General features: G+C 48.7%; 1 protein-coding gene across 7 annotated transcripts in view; it reads left to right on the forward strand.

Moving 5' to 3' along the window:
* LOC147031012 (uncharacterized) overlaps positions 1 to 14,818 on the forward strand; it is a 105,797-nt gene that overhangs the window by 50,417 nt on the left and 40,562 nt on the right. For all 7 annotated transcript variants that reach the window (XM_085875683.1, XM_085875682.1, XM_085875677.1 and 4 more), the window contains one exon: positions 7,315 to 7,527. In XM_085875683.1, the coding sequence (XP_085731809.1) occupies positions 7,315 to 7,527 (213 nt within the window). The remainder of the gene's footprint in view (positions 1 to 7,314; positions 7,528 to 14,818) is intronic.

A 14,818-nucleotide genomic window follows, 5' to 3' on the forward strand; every position in this document is an offset into this window, starting at 1 on the left:
CTCAGATCCTTGGTCAGAGTCCAAGTCTCGCATCCATAGAGCAAGACTGGAAGTACCAAGGACCTGAAGACTCGGACTTTCGTCCTCCCGCAAAGGTACTGGCAGTGCCACACCCCATGATCCAATGAATCCATGACTCCCCAGGCCCGACCCAGACGTCTACTGACCTCTGACTCACAGCCAGCAGAGACATGAATATCACTGCCAAGGTATGTGAATCTCTCCACGACCTCAACATCCTCACCACAAACAGACACAGACAGGACAGCAGCATCCAAGATGTCACTGAAAGCCTGGATCTTAGTTTTGACTTAAGAAACCCGTAATCCCAGCTGCTCCATCCTCATTCAGCACCTTGAGGGCCCCCAAAAGGATATCTAAAGTCTCCACAAAGATGACTGCATCATCTGCGAAATCAAGGTCCGAGTTCATGACATTCCCAAACAATGCACCGCAGCTTGATCTTTCCGACATCCTCCCTAAAATCCAGTCCAGACAAGTGCTGAAAACTGTGGGGGCCATTACACACCCCTGACGAACTACAATAACTGGAAATAAGCCAGAGATGGTACCACCACATTTCACAGCACTCTCAGTACCAGAGTAGATTTCAGACATCAGATCGATAAGTTTTGGTGGCCAAGAATCCTCCAGAGGACATCCCGAATGATTGAATCGAACGCTTTACAGAGATCAACATAGGCTGCAAGCAGCCCCTGCCGAAACTCTCGTCTGCGTTCTCGTCTGAGGACCCGAAGAGCAAGGATACGGTCAATCGTTGACCTCTTTGGTGTAAAGCCTGACTGCTCGTGATGCTGCTGCTCAAGCAGATGGTGGCGAACCCTATCAAGAATTATCCGAGCAAAGACCTTGCCCGGCACTGAGAGCAGCGTCACCCCTCGGTAGTTGTTGCAGTCTTGGCGATCACCCTTCCCTTTCCAGAGAGGAACTACAAGGCCCCTCTTACAATCAGTTGGGATGATCCCTGTGTTCCAGACAGAGCACAAAACTGCATGCAATGACACTAGTGCAGCATTTCCACCAGCCATGAGAAGTTCAGCATGGATGCCACAGATCCCTGGAGCTTTACCCCGTTTCAACCGGTTCACCGCAGCCCGTGTTTCCACAAGCGAAGGTGGACCACAGTTGATTGGAGGGTCGGCAACAGGGATTGTAACACCCCTGACGTCCAACTCGACAACTGGTGGATCAGCCTGGTACAACCGCTCAAAGTAACCAGCCCAGCAGGCCTTCACTGCAGACTCCTCTGTCAAGAGCCTATCACTCTCTGCTCTAACTGCAGTGCTCCGAGGGATGGGCTTGGATGAACGCAATGTGTGAATTCCCCTGAAAGCGGGACGAGAATCACCTGTCCACAGTTGATGCTCTATCCCCTCACAGATTCCTCGCACATAGGCCTCTTGTCCACCCTTGGTGCACGTACAGTTTTACGCCTCAGCTCCCTGAACAGCTCAGCTCTGCCATTCAGCCTGGCCCTGTGACTCGAGTCAATGGTATCCAGTGTCCCTTGAGAGACAAAATTCTTCTTTGCCCTGTGGTGAGTTGTTAGGTCCGAGATCTTGACATTCACTCCACATCTTGAAGGCACTCCACAACTCTTCAGGACCCTCCAAAGCACCCAGACTCCCCAAATGTCCACTCAGCCTGTTCGCAAACTCCTCAGCTACCCTCTCATCCTTGAGCTTGCCAACATCCAGCCTAGGCTGGGATGGTACCATTCTCCAGGATTTAAGGTGCAGCTTTAGAGTTGCTACAACAAGCCGGTGGTCAGTATTGAGGAACTGAGCACTCTGGTAGAACCTGCAGTTCTGGATCATCCTCCAGCGACCATCAATGAGGACATGGTCAATCTCCTTTGCCGCACCACCAGCGTTGGAATACCAAGTCCAGCGATGAGCTTGTGGGTGCTGAAACCATGAACCAGCCACCTGAAGTCCATGACTTCTTGCAAAGTCAAGGAACTTACTGCTATTCTGGTTCTTAGTTCCTGACCCATGGGGACCAACACATGTCTCATAACCAACCCTATCAGTTCCAGTCGATGCATTGAAATCCCCCAAGGTGAGAAGTGTATCTCGTCTGGGGCACTGATCAACCACAGACTCCAGTGTGGTGTAGAACGCATCCTTCATGGTGAGATCACTCGCCTCGGTCGGAGCAGAGACAGAGACCAGGGAAATGACACCTAAGGAGTGACGAATCCTTAATCTCATAATACGCTCGTTGACCGGTGTTACCTCAATTATCATTGGGGTCAGCTTATTGGACACAGCTACAGCAACTCCTTGGGTATGGTTACGATCAGGGCGACCAGACCAATAGTAGGTGAAACCACCCACCATTATCTCGCCGCAATCTGGTATCCGAACCTCAGAGTGCTGCAATACCGATGTCCAAACGCTTGAGCTCAGATGATAACAGAGAAAGTTGATCATCCTCTCTTCGGGATAGGACATTCCAGGCACCCACCCGAAGGAACCGCCTCAGGTTAACCCAAGGAGACCACCGTCTGGTGGACGACACCTCAGCACCACTCCGACACACTCTCCCGCAATCTGACCTCGGAATGTTACCCCCTGGTTTCCCTCCTATCATCAAATATTAGGGGTCCCGAAGGCTTTGCCCCAATTCTGTCATCCGGTGAGCAGCCCTGCAAAGGGAAGCTGCACAGGAGGTACTCCCACGGAGTGGGTTTTCAGATTATTTTACGTTTTTGTGTTTTGCGGAATGAAGGGTTTTACGGTGGCGGGAGTGCAAATCCTGCCACTACCTTCCTAATAAAAACTTACCCAACTGCAGGAGGACATCCGCAGACACAGTTGGGCACTAGATATGGATGGCCATTGGCTCACAAGGAGCTCCTCCGCCCTTTGACAGGTTTTGTTTTTAATCCTGCTGGGTGTCCATATCCGAAAACCTGGTGGGGGAGATGGTTTAGTCGCCGACAACCCGACCATGGAACAGGTTAGTACAGGTTTACATGGTACCTGTAGCAGGTCACAGATCTAACCTGACCTGACTATGAGGCGAGTGGGAGGGGAAGAAATCCCTCGGACCTCACAAAAAGAAAGAGTAGAGTGGTCGTCAAGAGAAGAGTAGGGCAGTCATCGTGGCCATTGCTCTTGGTGTGCGTCGTTGGAGCTGTCATCGTCAGCGGTTGTGGTCTGCCGTCTTTTGCGGGGCTCCTCGTGGTAGTGGTGGTCGAGCAGCCAGGATCGTGGGCTCGTGGATTTCAGGTCGTGGGTTTGAGTACCACTGTGGTGGGTTGGAGTTGGTGTGACCACACGAGGTGGAAAGGTACCCGGCCAGGCTCTGTTCCCCCAGCTGAACTATCCTCCTCGGCTGGAGGGTCCAATAAAGACCCGACGGGGTCAATTCCGTGTGTGTGTGTGTGTGTGTGTGTGTGTGTGTGTGTGTGTGTGTGTGTGTGTGTGTGTGTGTGTGTGTGTGTGTGTGTGTGTGTGTGTGTGTGTGTGTGTGTGTGTGTGTGTGTGTGTGTGTGTGTCCGTCCGTGGGCCTCGTCTGTAAGTATAAACTGTTAAGTGCCTGTGTTCATTGTAAATTGCATTTCTCATATTATATCCGGTTTTAACTCTGCTCTTTGTGCTCCCCTGCCCCATTATATACAAACCCCGATTGTTCAATGCACCAGCTCGTTGTCATGCTTTCTATTATTGACTCAGCACGGTTCGTGCTTGAGAACCAGTAAGCCGATTGGGCTGTAAGTTGTCGTTTGAACCAACAGACTTTCGTAATTCTGCTCGGTTACACCGGACCGAGGTCGCCAGAGCGACCCGGTTCGACAGAGTCCGTTGAGGGTGTGACTTCCCCAGTAATTTGACAACGTGGGTATTTAGGTATATTGAAAGTTGGCTATTAACCCGACCCCATGCGGTTCAGAGAATTGATGATCATGGTCCTTAAGTGACCCGTGACCTTCGGAATTGTCCGAGAGTCACGACCTAAATTCCGGGTGTTCGGTGGGAGACGGCTCTACTGCTCCATCTGGCGGCCGTTTCTCGCCACCGACCCCCGGCCCACAACAATATATCGGGCACTCAACACAGTCTGTCATCTTGCTCAGGTTTCCCAAGCCTGTGACCTACAAGGGTATCTTCATACCTGGCTTTCTGATTCCCTGCGGTCAATGTGATGCTATCAATGGAACCCTAGGGCTGAAAGGTTGGCCTCGAAGTACTTACACTCACCTCTAAACTGCTCCAGCCTTGGTTTGAATCCTGACCCAGCTATAAATTGTCATTCTGGTGTTTCACATGCTGGGTGATTCATCAATATGTGTTCTGTCCATTGGGTGGATGTTAAACGAGCGTCTCATCTGCCAGCATTCGTTGGTGGACGTTAAATATTCCATGGTGTCCTTAAAAAGAGGGTGAGCTATCGCCGGCACCATGACCAAATGCTAAATTCCTGTCCTAACCAGCAAAGGGCACTGCATCAGCGACACAGTCATGCTCTCTGCCAATGATGCTTCCCTGCAGTCTTATGCTGCATACAAACAAAAAGGAATAGAACCCTCTTGTGGTATTGGGAGTTCCATGAATAATGAATGCATGATGAACCAGAACTGACAGGTGAACCGAGAGTGACATTATCGGGCTGTCGAGTGTGTGGAGCAGGAGACGTGATTAAAAGTGGATGAGTGAAAGATCCTTCGTGTGAGCTGTCTTTGCTACACAACACCTCTACACTATGCTATGTTCTGTACGCCACACTACTGCACTCTCCCAGTGGAAAATGGAGTGTTCCACGGAAGTGCCTTGATGATTCATTGTTTTTCTTATCATCATACTAAAATACACACTTTGGTGTCCGTCTGTCTGCTTTTTTGATCATGATACATTCGGTTGTTACTTATCCAATCTCAACCAAACTTGAGAGGAGGACTGAGGGTCACACGATGGAGGTTGTACCCACTTCATTTGCCCCCCTCCCAAGGGGGTTTTCCACTTTGGGCAAAATCGGTATTAAGGTGTACAGTATATCCGTGTTAAGATAGCAAATAGTGGCGTTTCTCCAATGCTGCTTTGAATAACAAAACTAATAACAACATGAATGATAACAGCGTAACAGTGATGTTGTTACGAAACAATATTAACACCAACAAGAAAGTATCTGAAAATGGAAAGCCCATCCGTTTTGCATTTGGACTTCTTCTTCTTCCATATGCGAAACAGTACTTTTGCCCTTTTGACCAAATTCTTATCTTGTATTCTCCATATTATCATTATAAAGCTATGTTGAAAATTTGATGATAAAAGCTCAAATGATAATTAAAATTTCAGGTCAATTGACAATTTTATGTGACACTGACATTTTGACCAAATTATTCATTTCTCTTCTCCATATTCTCATTGTAAAGCTTTGTTGAAAATTTGAAAACAAAAGTTCAAGTGGTAAAAAAGCTACAGCCCGGACAAACACATACAAGTGATTACAAAACCCAGTCTCCTGCTTCATGGGGGATGGGCTAATAATATCGACCCTTCCCTCCCCAAGGAGTTTTTCCTCCTTGGTCAGCACCCTGTTAACATGTATAAATAACTTACCATGATGTTTCGTGGGGCATCCCGACAAGAAGTAAAAATATTACAAACCACAAAAAAAAATCAATTTTTCCCCACTTTATTGTATCAAACTGTGTCCCCATTGTCCCCACCAGTGAGTTGGTTACCTTTTTGATAATGTGTCGCTCTACCATGATCCTTGATGTACATTGGGAAAAATATCATTTGTTTAACACAATGTGTTCACAATTGTATGGTACTGTTATGTTTGTGGGGGTAGATGGAGGAATTTCAAAGGAAAGATAGGATTGTATAGAGCAGCTTGGTCCGTGGACGTGTAGGAAATATCTCGATGTAATTAAGTAGGGAAACTGTGACATTAAGTGTTATGTGTCACCACACAAGGGGTGGTGCCGTGTTAATTAGGAAGGGATTAAGAATAATTTCCCCCAGTATATGATTGCCCCCTGTGACCTTTTCCGATGTTTTTGTATATCAAGACCGGTGATAAAGAGGGATCACGTCCTTAAAACAACAACCGAGCTGCACGTCCAAACAGGCAAAAAGCCCTGCCTCCAGGGGGACAGCGAGCGGGCCACCCACTGGAGTGGATGATTAATGGACATGCCGTTAGTATGAGGGAGAGGAGCGCGTCTCTGGAAGAGAACGGGGAAGCCGCTTGTTACAGGAGGAGAGAAAAAGGTCACGCTATTTTGTGGCGAGCGGACCAAGTTTGGGATAGAATCGGTGGTTGGAACATGACCAGAGAGACGAGACAGAAGCAAGTGAGGCAGAAGATTCGGCAGAGATGGGAGGATTGAGATAGAATCGGTGTTCTGAAAGGAGAACGAGGAAGACACAGTTGTTGGAGCACGCGACCGAGTGAGGTGGTCTCGCTGGCTGGCTACGTCTGGACATGACAAAATACAGCAACAATTATCGTGTCGTGCTGTGAATTTGCCCGCATGACGGAGCAAGATGCTAGTCATCAACTGTTGGGCTGAATCGTGTGAGACCAGCCTCGAAGCCTCATGTTGAACCATCGGGGGAAAGAGACAGCGCCATTCTGCAAAGCAGCGGCGTCGGTGAGGCCGATTGACGCAAGAAGCTGGACGGCGGTCTCTGTGCCTTGGCATTGAGTATCGCCGCCCGAATTCCCTCCCATATGTTTGCCCACCCAAAGAGCGGCTGCGCGCCATTTTGGGCGCATTTTCCCGCGCAGTGACAAAGTGGTTTGGTGACTTTCAAGACACCGAAAGTAATTTTTTTTTTTGTTTTATTCTGTCCACTTGTTTGCATTTAAGTCTGTGTGGAGGCACCTCAGAATTAGATTGAGGTTATCTCACATCTTGATTTATTTCCATTATAACTGTTGATGTTCTGTTTATTAAAACATTATTTATTTAATTTACTGGTGTCCGTGTGTCTGTTGTCGGTTCAAGTACAACCCGTGTGCCTCCTTCCTTTGCCGCTCTTTCCTTCCCGCACTCGCCATAATCTCTGAGAATCTCAGCTGTAAGCCTCCAAGAGAACTGTTTGGCCATCTGTCCAGGTAGGGGCAGACCCACTGGACACGACGGTACATTTTGGCTGAAAAACCACCCTTTGTGTTGCTGTTGCCTTTCTTTTCTTTTTTGTTTTCTCAAGTACTTGTAACTTAACCTTTGTATACAGGTTACACTATCGTGTGGTTTTTCTTTCCTGATACTCACAAACAATGTCAGATTGCAATACTTTGTCTTCTTACTTGTTCACTTTGTTACTGCAGAGTCATCCTCATCCTCATCCTCATCCTCATCTGTTTCTCCAACTGTACAAAACTTCACAAAAACCACACCAAGAGACCAAACAGAAACGACGACTCAGAATGGCCGAACGCAACAACAAAAGATAATCATCCCAGCTGTGATTGTTTCTGCTCTTGGATTATTACTGATTGTCACCTTTACCTTTGTGTTCTGTTTCAGAAGACGTCACAAAGGTAAGTGTGTGCACACGTTTTCAGCATGAACAAAATATAATAAAATAAACAATTACATGCAGTAAATGTAAACATTCAAGTCAATTGTACTTCATATAGTAGAAATGTATGCGATGTTGAATTGGATATTTTAACGTGATACTCTTTGTGAATTCACTATGAAGCACAAACGAAGGAACATTTGAGCTGCAGAACCAGTTTGATACCAACATGGGTGGTGGAAATGCCTGAAGGTTCGGGAAGGAATTTGTAATTTGCGCAGAGTGCCCTACACAATGTCCAACTCTTTGTGAAAGACACCGTGGGATCTTCAGCTTTCACGAGCAAATTTTGAGAGCCAAAGTCTCACCTCAAACTCCCACATATAAGGCATTGATTTTCTGTACAAGTCAACGCACCTGTTTGGAAGGTTTGTTAAGCCTTTTAATTGGCTCGATGTTTGAAGCCATTGTTTTTAGGAAACGAAACTACTAAATAACCGATTTGCCATACTCTGTGTGACAAAGCATTGTTTCTGCCGAAGCAGTTTCGAGGCCTGGGGTCATGCTGGGTCATTTGCCATCCCTCTCCCAGCACTCGTCATAGCAGCTGATTGGAATTTGTTCATGGTGCTCTCAATGACTCGCAAACACTTCGCATCGGATTCCGTGGGATCTTTCTCGTCCACCAACTGATGTTGGCAGATGAGATTCCCAGTTTAACCTCCATCCAAGCGACAGGATACACATTGAATCACCCAACCTGTCAATGAAACACTGGGATGCAGTTTATACTGCAGCTGGGCAGAGATTCAAACCCAGGCCAAACAGCTTTGAGACGAGTGTGCATTCCTCTCGGAGTCTCAGCCATGCTGTCATTCCAATATTACAGGGTATATGTAAAGGTTTTTTTTTTAAACCACTCACACACTGACTCACTCACTCAGGTGATGTTGGGTGATGACCTCGACAGGTTGGCAGGAAGATGATGATGTTGGCAGGAAGATGATGTTGGAAGGAAGATGACCTCAACATTGGGTTGGGTCACCTTCAGCATCTCAGGTGGCCAGGAATGTTGCCCACCAGCAGGAGGACCTTTAAGGAGAGATTCTTTTCTGTCAGGTACCTCTCCACTTGAGGAATGAAACAGTTGTGCAACCAATCCATGAAGATGGCAGCTGTTACCCACACCTTTCTGTTGGTCCTCCAAAATCCCAGCAGTGTTTGCTTATTTTTTTCCCCCCTTGAGAGCAAGTAGGTTTAGGGAATGGTACAACATTATCAGTTTGATCATGCAGTCTCCTTTGGTGATGGCACAGAATAGAAGAGATATGCAGTTCTTTGCAGCCTTGAACCCCGACGCTGTCCTCTCTCGCTTCAAGATGAAAGTTCTCGTGGACTTTCTTTTTCCAGAACTGGTCACAGTTTTGTCGGCATTGAAGACCTGCTCTTGCACGTACCCCTTTTCCTCAATGAGCTGTGCAAGTTGAGCAGGGAAAGTTTCAGCTGCCTCGTGGTCCACTGAGGCATGCTCGCCTGTTGCTTTACATTGTGGAGACCATACCGCTTCTTGATGCAGTCAAACCAGCCCCTGCTAGCTTGGAAGGGACTGGGGCCCCTTGAACCTGCATCACGAGTACCCGCATCACTAAGTGCATTGCTCGTACCTGCATCACTCTTGTTTGCAGCACCACCTGTGCCAACCAGATGATCATACATTTGCTTTGCCTCTTCATGAATCCGAGGTCCACTTAAAGGCACATTTTTCTGGGAATTGTCCTCCAACCACACATTCAATGCCTTCTCCATTGTTTGTATGTGAAAACCCCTGACATTGGTAACCACTTTCGTGCCAGGTACTGCGCCAGCCATGACACTTTAGTGAATTGCCTTCTCATTCATTTTTTTATAAATGGACACTCGACTCGTTCACACAATAATTCCTGCCCACAGAAGCTGCACTCTCACCTCTTGATAGCTGGTCTCGTTCTTGTAGCTCCATTTTCTGGCTCAGGCTCATGCCATTTTCTACCTCTTGTGAGCAGACGCATCTCCTGCAGTACTTTTGCACTTAAGACCCATGATCGAACAATGAGTGCAAAAAGTCCACGAGCGCAAGGAATTACAGCAGGTCAAGGCTGCAGGATGAACAAATCAGGGCAAAAAATTCCATAAGCGCAAGGAATTACAGGAGGTCAAGACAGTGGGACGAGAAGAACGAATGAGACCCAGGGCACGCTGCACATAAGTAGCCGTGCAGGGGTTTGTGGTTAGATGGAGGAGGGGTGGGTATTGTGAGCATTATTTGTGGGGGATGGTAGTAGGGAATGGTTTATGCACACATAGAGCTGCTTTATGCGCAGCTGGTAGGAGATGGTTTAGAGCTGCTTTATGCACGAGGCTGGTAGGAGATGGTTTATGTGTGTCCGGAGGTGGTTTATGTGTGCGTAGAGCTGCTTTATGCGTGGCCTTCTGAGGTCGGCAAAATGAATGCCAGCTTGCTGGTATATTGTGTCGGAGTGGCGACCCATCCAGGATTGTGCCCAATAGCCAAGGAGACTCCTTAGGCAGCAGCAACGCTCTGCACAGAGTATGGTCCCAATGGATGGATGGTGGGAGATGGTTTATGCGTGTCTGGAGGTGGTTTATGTGTGCGTAGAGCTGCTTTATGCACACGGCAGGTGGGAGATGGTATATGTATGGCTGGAGGTGGTTTATGTTTGCGTAGAGCTGTTTTATGTGTGGCTGGTGGAAGATGGTTTCAGAGCTGCTTTATGCACGCAGCTATTGCACACCCTCTCCACAATCACCCTTCCTCCCTCCCACTCTGCTCTCCTCCCGTCACTCTCCATTACCACTCCCCGCATTGTGCCCGACCAGAAATAGCCATTCAAATGAGTTTTCACTTTTGAAACCTCAACATTCGTCTAATTTTCTTCCTGTTTTTTTTTTTGCAACCGAATCTTAAACCATCTCAGCGACTATGAAGAATGAAATTAGATTTAAGATAAAGCCATGAGGGAGTCTGAATGGACTTTATATTACAATCTTGAGATTGAAAAAAGGCCTATTTTCACTCAAAATGCATTTTTGTTGAAAAACTCCAAATTTCGTACAATTTTCTTTTCGTTTATTGCAACAGACTTTTAAATCATCTCAGTGACTTTGAAAAATGAAATCAGACATCGAATTAGAGTTGAAATAAATCTGTGAGTGTCAAAAAGCGAGAGCCTCAGAAAAGAGGCCTGTGAGGCCTGACAAACAAAATGGAGGCAATTTGACTTTGAAGCCCTGTCCAGATGGATAGACAGGGATGGACCGAAGGATGGAAAGACTGGTGGAGGATATACATGACTAGTGGGGCACGTGTGGTTAACCCACGGGCATCATGGACATGTCTGACATTTGGACATCTTGAGTAAGATGCTGCACAGAGTTTTACAAAAATGGTGACTGGCAATTCGTCAGATCCAAAAATGATGAAATCTGCACAATTTATTTCCTTCACATAATATGTCAGTCAGATCAGGTCCGATCTGTGACCTGCTACAGGTACCATGTAAACCTGTACTAACCTGTTCCATGGTCGGGTTGTCGGCGACTAAACCATCTCCCCCACCAGGTTTTCTGGTGAGGAGGGTGTTGGATATGGACACCCAGCAGGATTAAAAACAAAACCTGTCAAAGGGCGGAGGAGCTCCTTGTGAGCCAACGGCCATCCATATCTAGTGCCCAACTGTGTCTGCGGACGTCCTCCTGCAGTTGGGTTACTTCTTATTAGGAGGTTGGTGGCAGGATTTGCACTCCGGCCACCGTAAAACCCTTCATTCCGCAAAACGCAAAAACGCAAAAAAATCTGAAAACCCACTCCGTGGGAGTACCTCCTGTGCAGCTTCCCTTCGCAGGGCAGCTCACCGGATGACAGGATTGGGGCAAAGCCTTCGGGACCCCCAATCTTTGATAGGAGGGAAACCACGGGGTAACATCCCTGGGTCAGATTGCGGGAGAGTGTGTCGGAGTGGTGCTGAGGTGTCGTCCACCAGACGGTGGTCTCCTTGGGTTAACCTGAGGCAGTCCCTTCGGGTGGGTGCCTGGAATGTCCTATCCCTAAGAGAGGATGATCACCTGTCTCTGTTATCATCTGAGCTCAAGCGTTTGGACATCGGGATTGCAGCTCTCTCTGAGGTTCGGAGACCGGATTGCGGCGAGATAATGGTGGGTGGTTACACCTACTATTGGTCTGGTCGCTCTGATGGTTACCATACCCAAGGAGTTGCTGCAGCTGTGTCCAATAATCTGACCACAATGATAATTGAGGTAACACCGGTCAACGAGCGTATTATGAGATTAAGGATTCGCCACTCCTTAGGTGTCATTTCCCTGGTCTCTATTTATGCTCCGACTGAGGCGAGTGATCTCACCGTGAAGGACACATTCTACGCCACACTCGAGTCTGTGGTTGATCAGTGCCCCAGACGAGATACACTTCCAGTCTTGGGGGATTTCAATGCATCGACTGGAACTGATAGGGATGGTTATGAGGTGTGTGTTGGTCCCCATGGGTCAGGAACTATGAACCAGAATAACACTAAGTTCCTTGACTTTGCAAGAAGTCATGGACTTAGGGTGGCTGGTTCATGGTTTCAGCGCCTGCAAGCTCATCGCTGGACTTGGTATTCCAACGCTGGTGGTGTGGCAAAGGAGATTGACCATGTCCTCATTGACGGTCGTTGGAGGATGATCCAGAACTGCAGGTTCTACCAGAGTGCTCAGTTCCTCAATACTGACCACAGGCTTGTTGTAGCAACTCTAAAGCTGCACCTCAAATCCTGGAGAATGGTACCATCCCAGCCTAGGCTGGATGTTGCCAAGCTCAGGGATGAGAGAGTAGCTGAGGAGTTTGCGAACAGGCTGAGTGGACACTTGGGGGGTCAGGGTGCTTTGGGGGGTCCTGAAGAGTTGTGGAGCACCTTCAAGACCACCGTCCTTGATGTTGCCGGTGGATGCCTTGGAGTTCACCGCAGGGCAAAGAAGAATTTTGTCTCTCAAGGGACACTGGATACCATTGACCAGAGTCGCAGGGCCAGGTTGAATGGCAGAGCTGAGCTGTTCAGGGAGCTGAGACGTAAAACTGTACGTGCACTGAGGGTGGACAAGGAGGCCTACGTGCGAGGAATCTGTGAGGGGATGGAGCATCACCTGTGGACAGGTGATTCTCGTCCCGCTTACAGGGGAATTCGCGCATTACGTTCATCCAAGCCCATCCCTCGGAGCACTGCAGTTCGAGCAGAGAGTGGTAGGCTCTTGACAGAGGAGTCTGAAGTGAAGGCCCGCTGGGCCGGTTACTTTGAGCGGTTGTACCAGGCTGATCCCCCAGCTGTCGAGTTGGACGTCAAGGGTGTTACAATCCCTGTTGCTGACCTTCGAATCAACTGTGGTCCACCATCGCTTGTGGAAACACGGGCTGCGGTGAACCAGTTGAAACGGGGCAAAGCTCCAGGGATCTGTGGCATCCATGCCGAACCTCTCACGGCTGGTGGAAATGCTGCACTTGTGTCGTTGCATGCAGTTTTGTGCTCTGCCTGGAACACAGGCATCATCCCAACTGACTGGAAGAGGGGCCTTGTTGTCCCTCTCTGGAAAGGGAAGGGTGATCGCCGAGACTGCAACAACTACCGAGGGGTGACGCTGCTCTCAGTGCCGGGCAAGGTCTTTGCTCGGATAATTCTCGATAGGGTTCGCCACCATCTGCTTGAGCACCAGCGTCCAGAGCAGTCAGGCTTTACACCAAAGAGGTCAACGATTGACCGTATCCTTGCACTTCGTGTCCTCACCGAACGCAGACGAGAGTTTCGGCAGGGGCTGCTTGCAGCCTATGTTGATCTCTGTAAAGCGTTCGATTCAGTGAATCGGGATGTCCTCTGGAGGATTCTTGGTCTTCGTGGGGTGCCACCGAAACTGATCAATCTGATGTCTGAACTCTACTCTGGTACTGAGAGTGCTGTGAAGTGTGGTGGTACCATCTCTGATTTATTTCCAGTTGTTACTGGAGTCCGTCATGGATGTGTACTTGCCCCCACACTTTTCAGCACTTGTATGGACTGGATTTTTGGGAGGATGTCGGAGAGATCAAGTTGCGGTGCATCGTTTGGCAATGTCAAGATGTCGGACCTTGATTTTGCAGATGATGCAGTCATCTTTGCGGAGACTTTAGACATCCTCTTGGGGGCCCTCGAGGTGCTGAATGAGGAGTCGGAGCCATTGGGATTACGGATTTCTTGGGTCAAAACTAAGATCCAGGCTTTCGGTGACATCTTGGATGCTGCTGTCCTGTCTGTGTCTGTTTGTGGTGAGGATGTTGAGGTCGTGGATAGATTCACTTACCTTGGCAGTGATATTCATGTCTCCGCAGGTTGTGAGCCGGAGGTCAATAGACGTCTGGGTCGGGCCTGGGGAGTCATGGATTCACTGGATCATGGGGTGTGGCGCTGCCGGTACCTGTGCGGGAGGACGAAAGTCCGAGTCTTCAGGTCCTTGGTACTTCCAGTGTTGCTCTATGGGTGCGAGACTTGGACTTTGACCAAGGATCTGAGACGGAGACTTAATTCCTTTGGTACCAGGTCTCTTCGGAGAATCCTTGGCTATCGCTGGTCGGATTTTGTGTCCAACGAGCGGTTGCTGAGAGAGACTCGGATGAGATTTGCTACCTGCATAGTCCGTGAGCGTCAGCTGCGGCTGTATGGACATGTGGCTTGTTTTCCTGACGCTGATCCTGCTCACCAGATTCTCTCAGCGAGGGAGTCTCATGAGTGGAGGAGGCCAGTGGGCCAACCACGTGCCTCATGGTTGCAGCAGGTTGACCATCATCTCAAGGAGATGGGGATGGGCCTGGCATCTGCCTGGGGGATGGCCAGACGGAGGCCCCTGGAGTACTGGCGGAAAGTGGACGCAGCGACGCGCTGTTCTGGTACATGCTCCCATACCTGACCTGACCTGACATAATATGTGAATACATGTCCATGCACATGTGAAATCCAATTTGTAATTCCACGTCACGTAAAATGTGGCTTGAAGATCTCAATTCTCCCCCCCCCCCCTTGATTGACCTCCTCCCACGCTGTCCGTTCTCACACCCCTCTCTCTGTCCTCTCTCCTCTCCCCCCCCCCATCATGCACAGACTGTACAGAGGGGAGGGAGAGGATTGTGTACAAGGGATAGGAGGGAGGTAGGGGAAGAGAGGTGGGAGAAGGTGTGGAGGGACTTACTTATGCCTTGACTTGATTGACTTGGGAGGATTGACTTGACTTGAGAG

This window comes from Eptatretus burgeri, chromosome 3 (genome assembly GCF_056783735.1).
Source record: "Eptatretus burgeri isolate ZD-2024b chromosome 3, Ebu_testis_v1, whole genome shotgun sequence".
Lineage (NCBI taxonomy): Eukaryota > Metazoa > Chordata > Myxini > Myxiniformes > Myxinidae > Eptatretus > Eptatretus burgeri.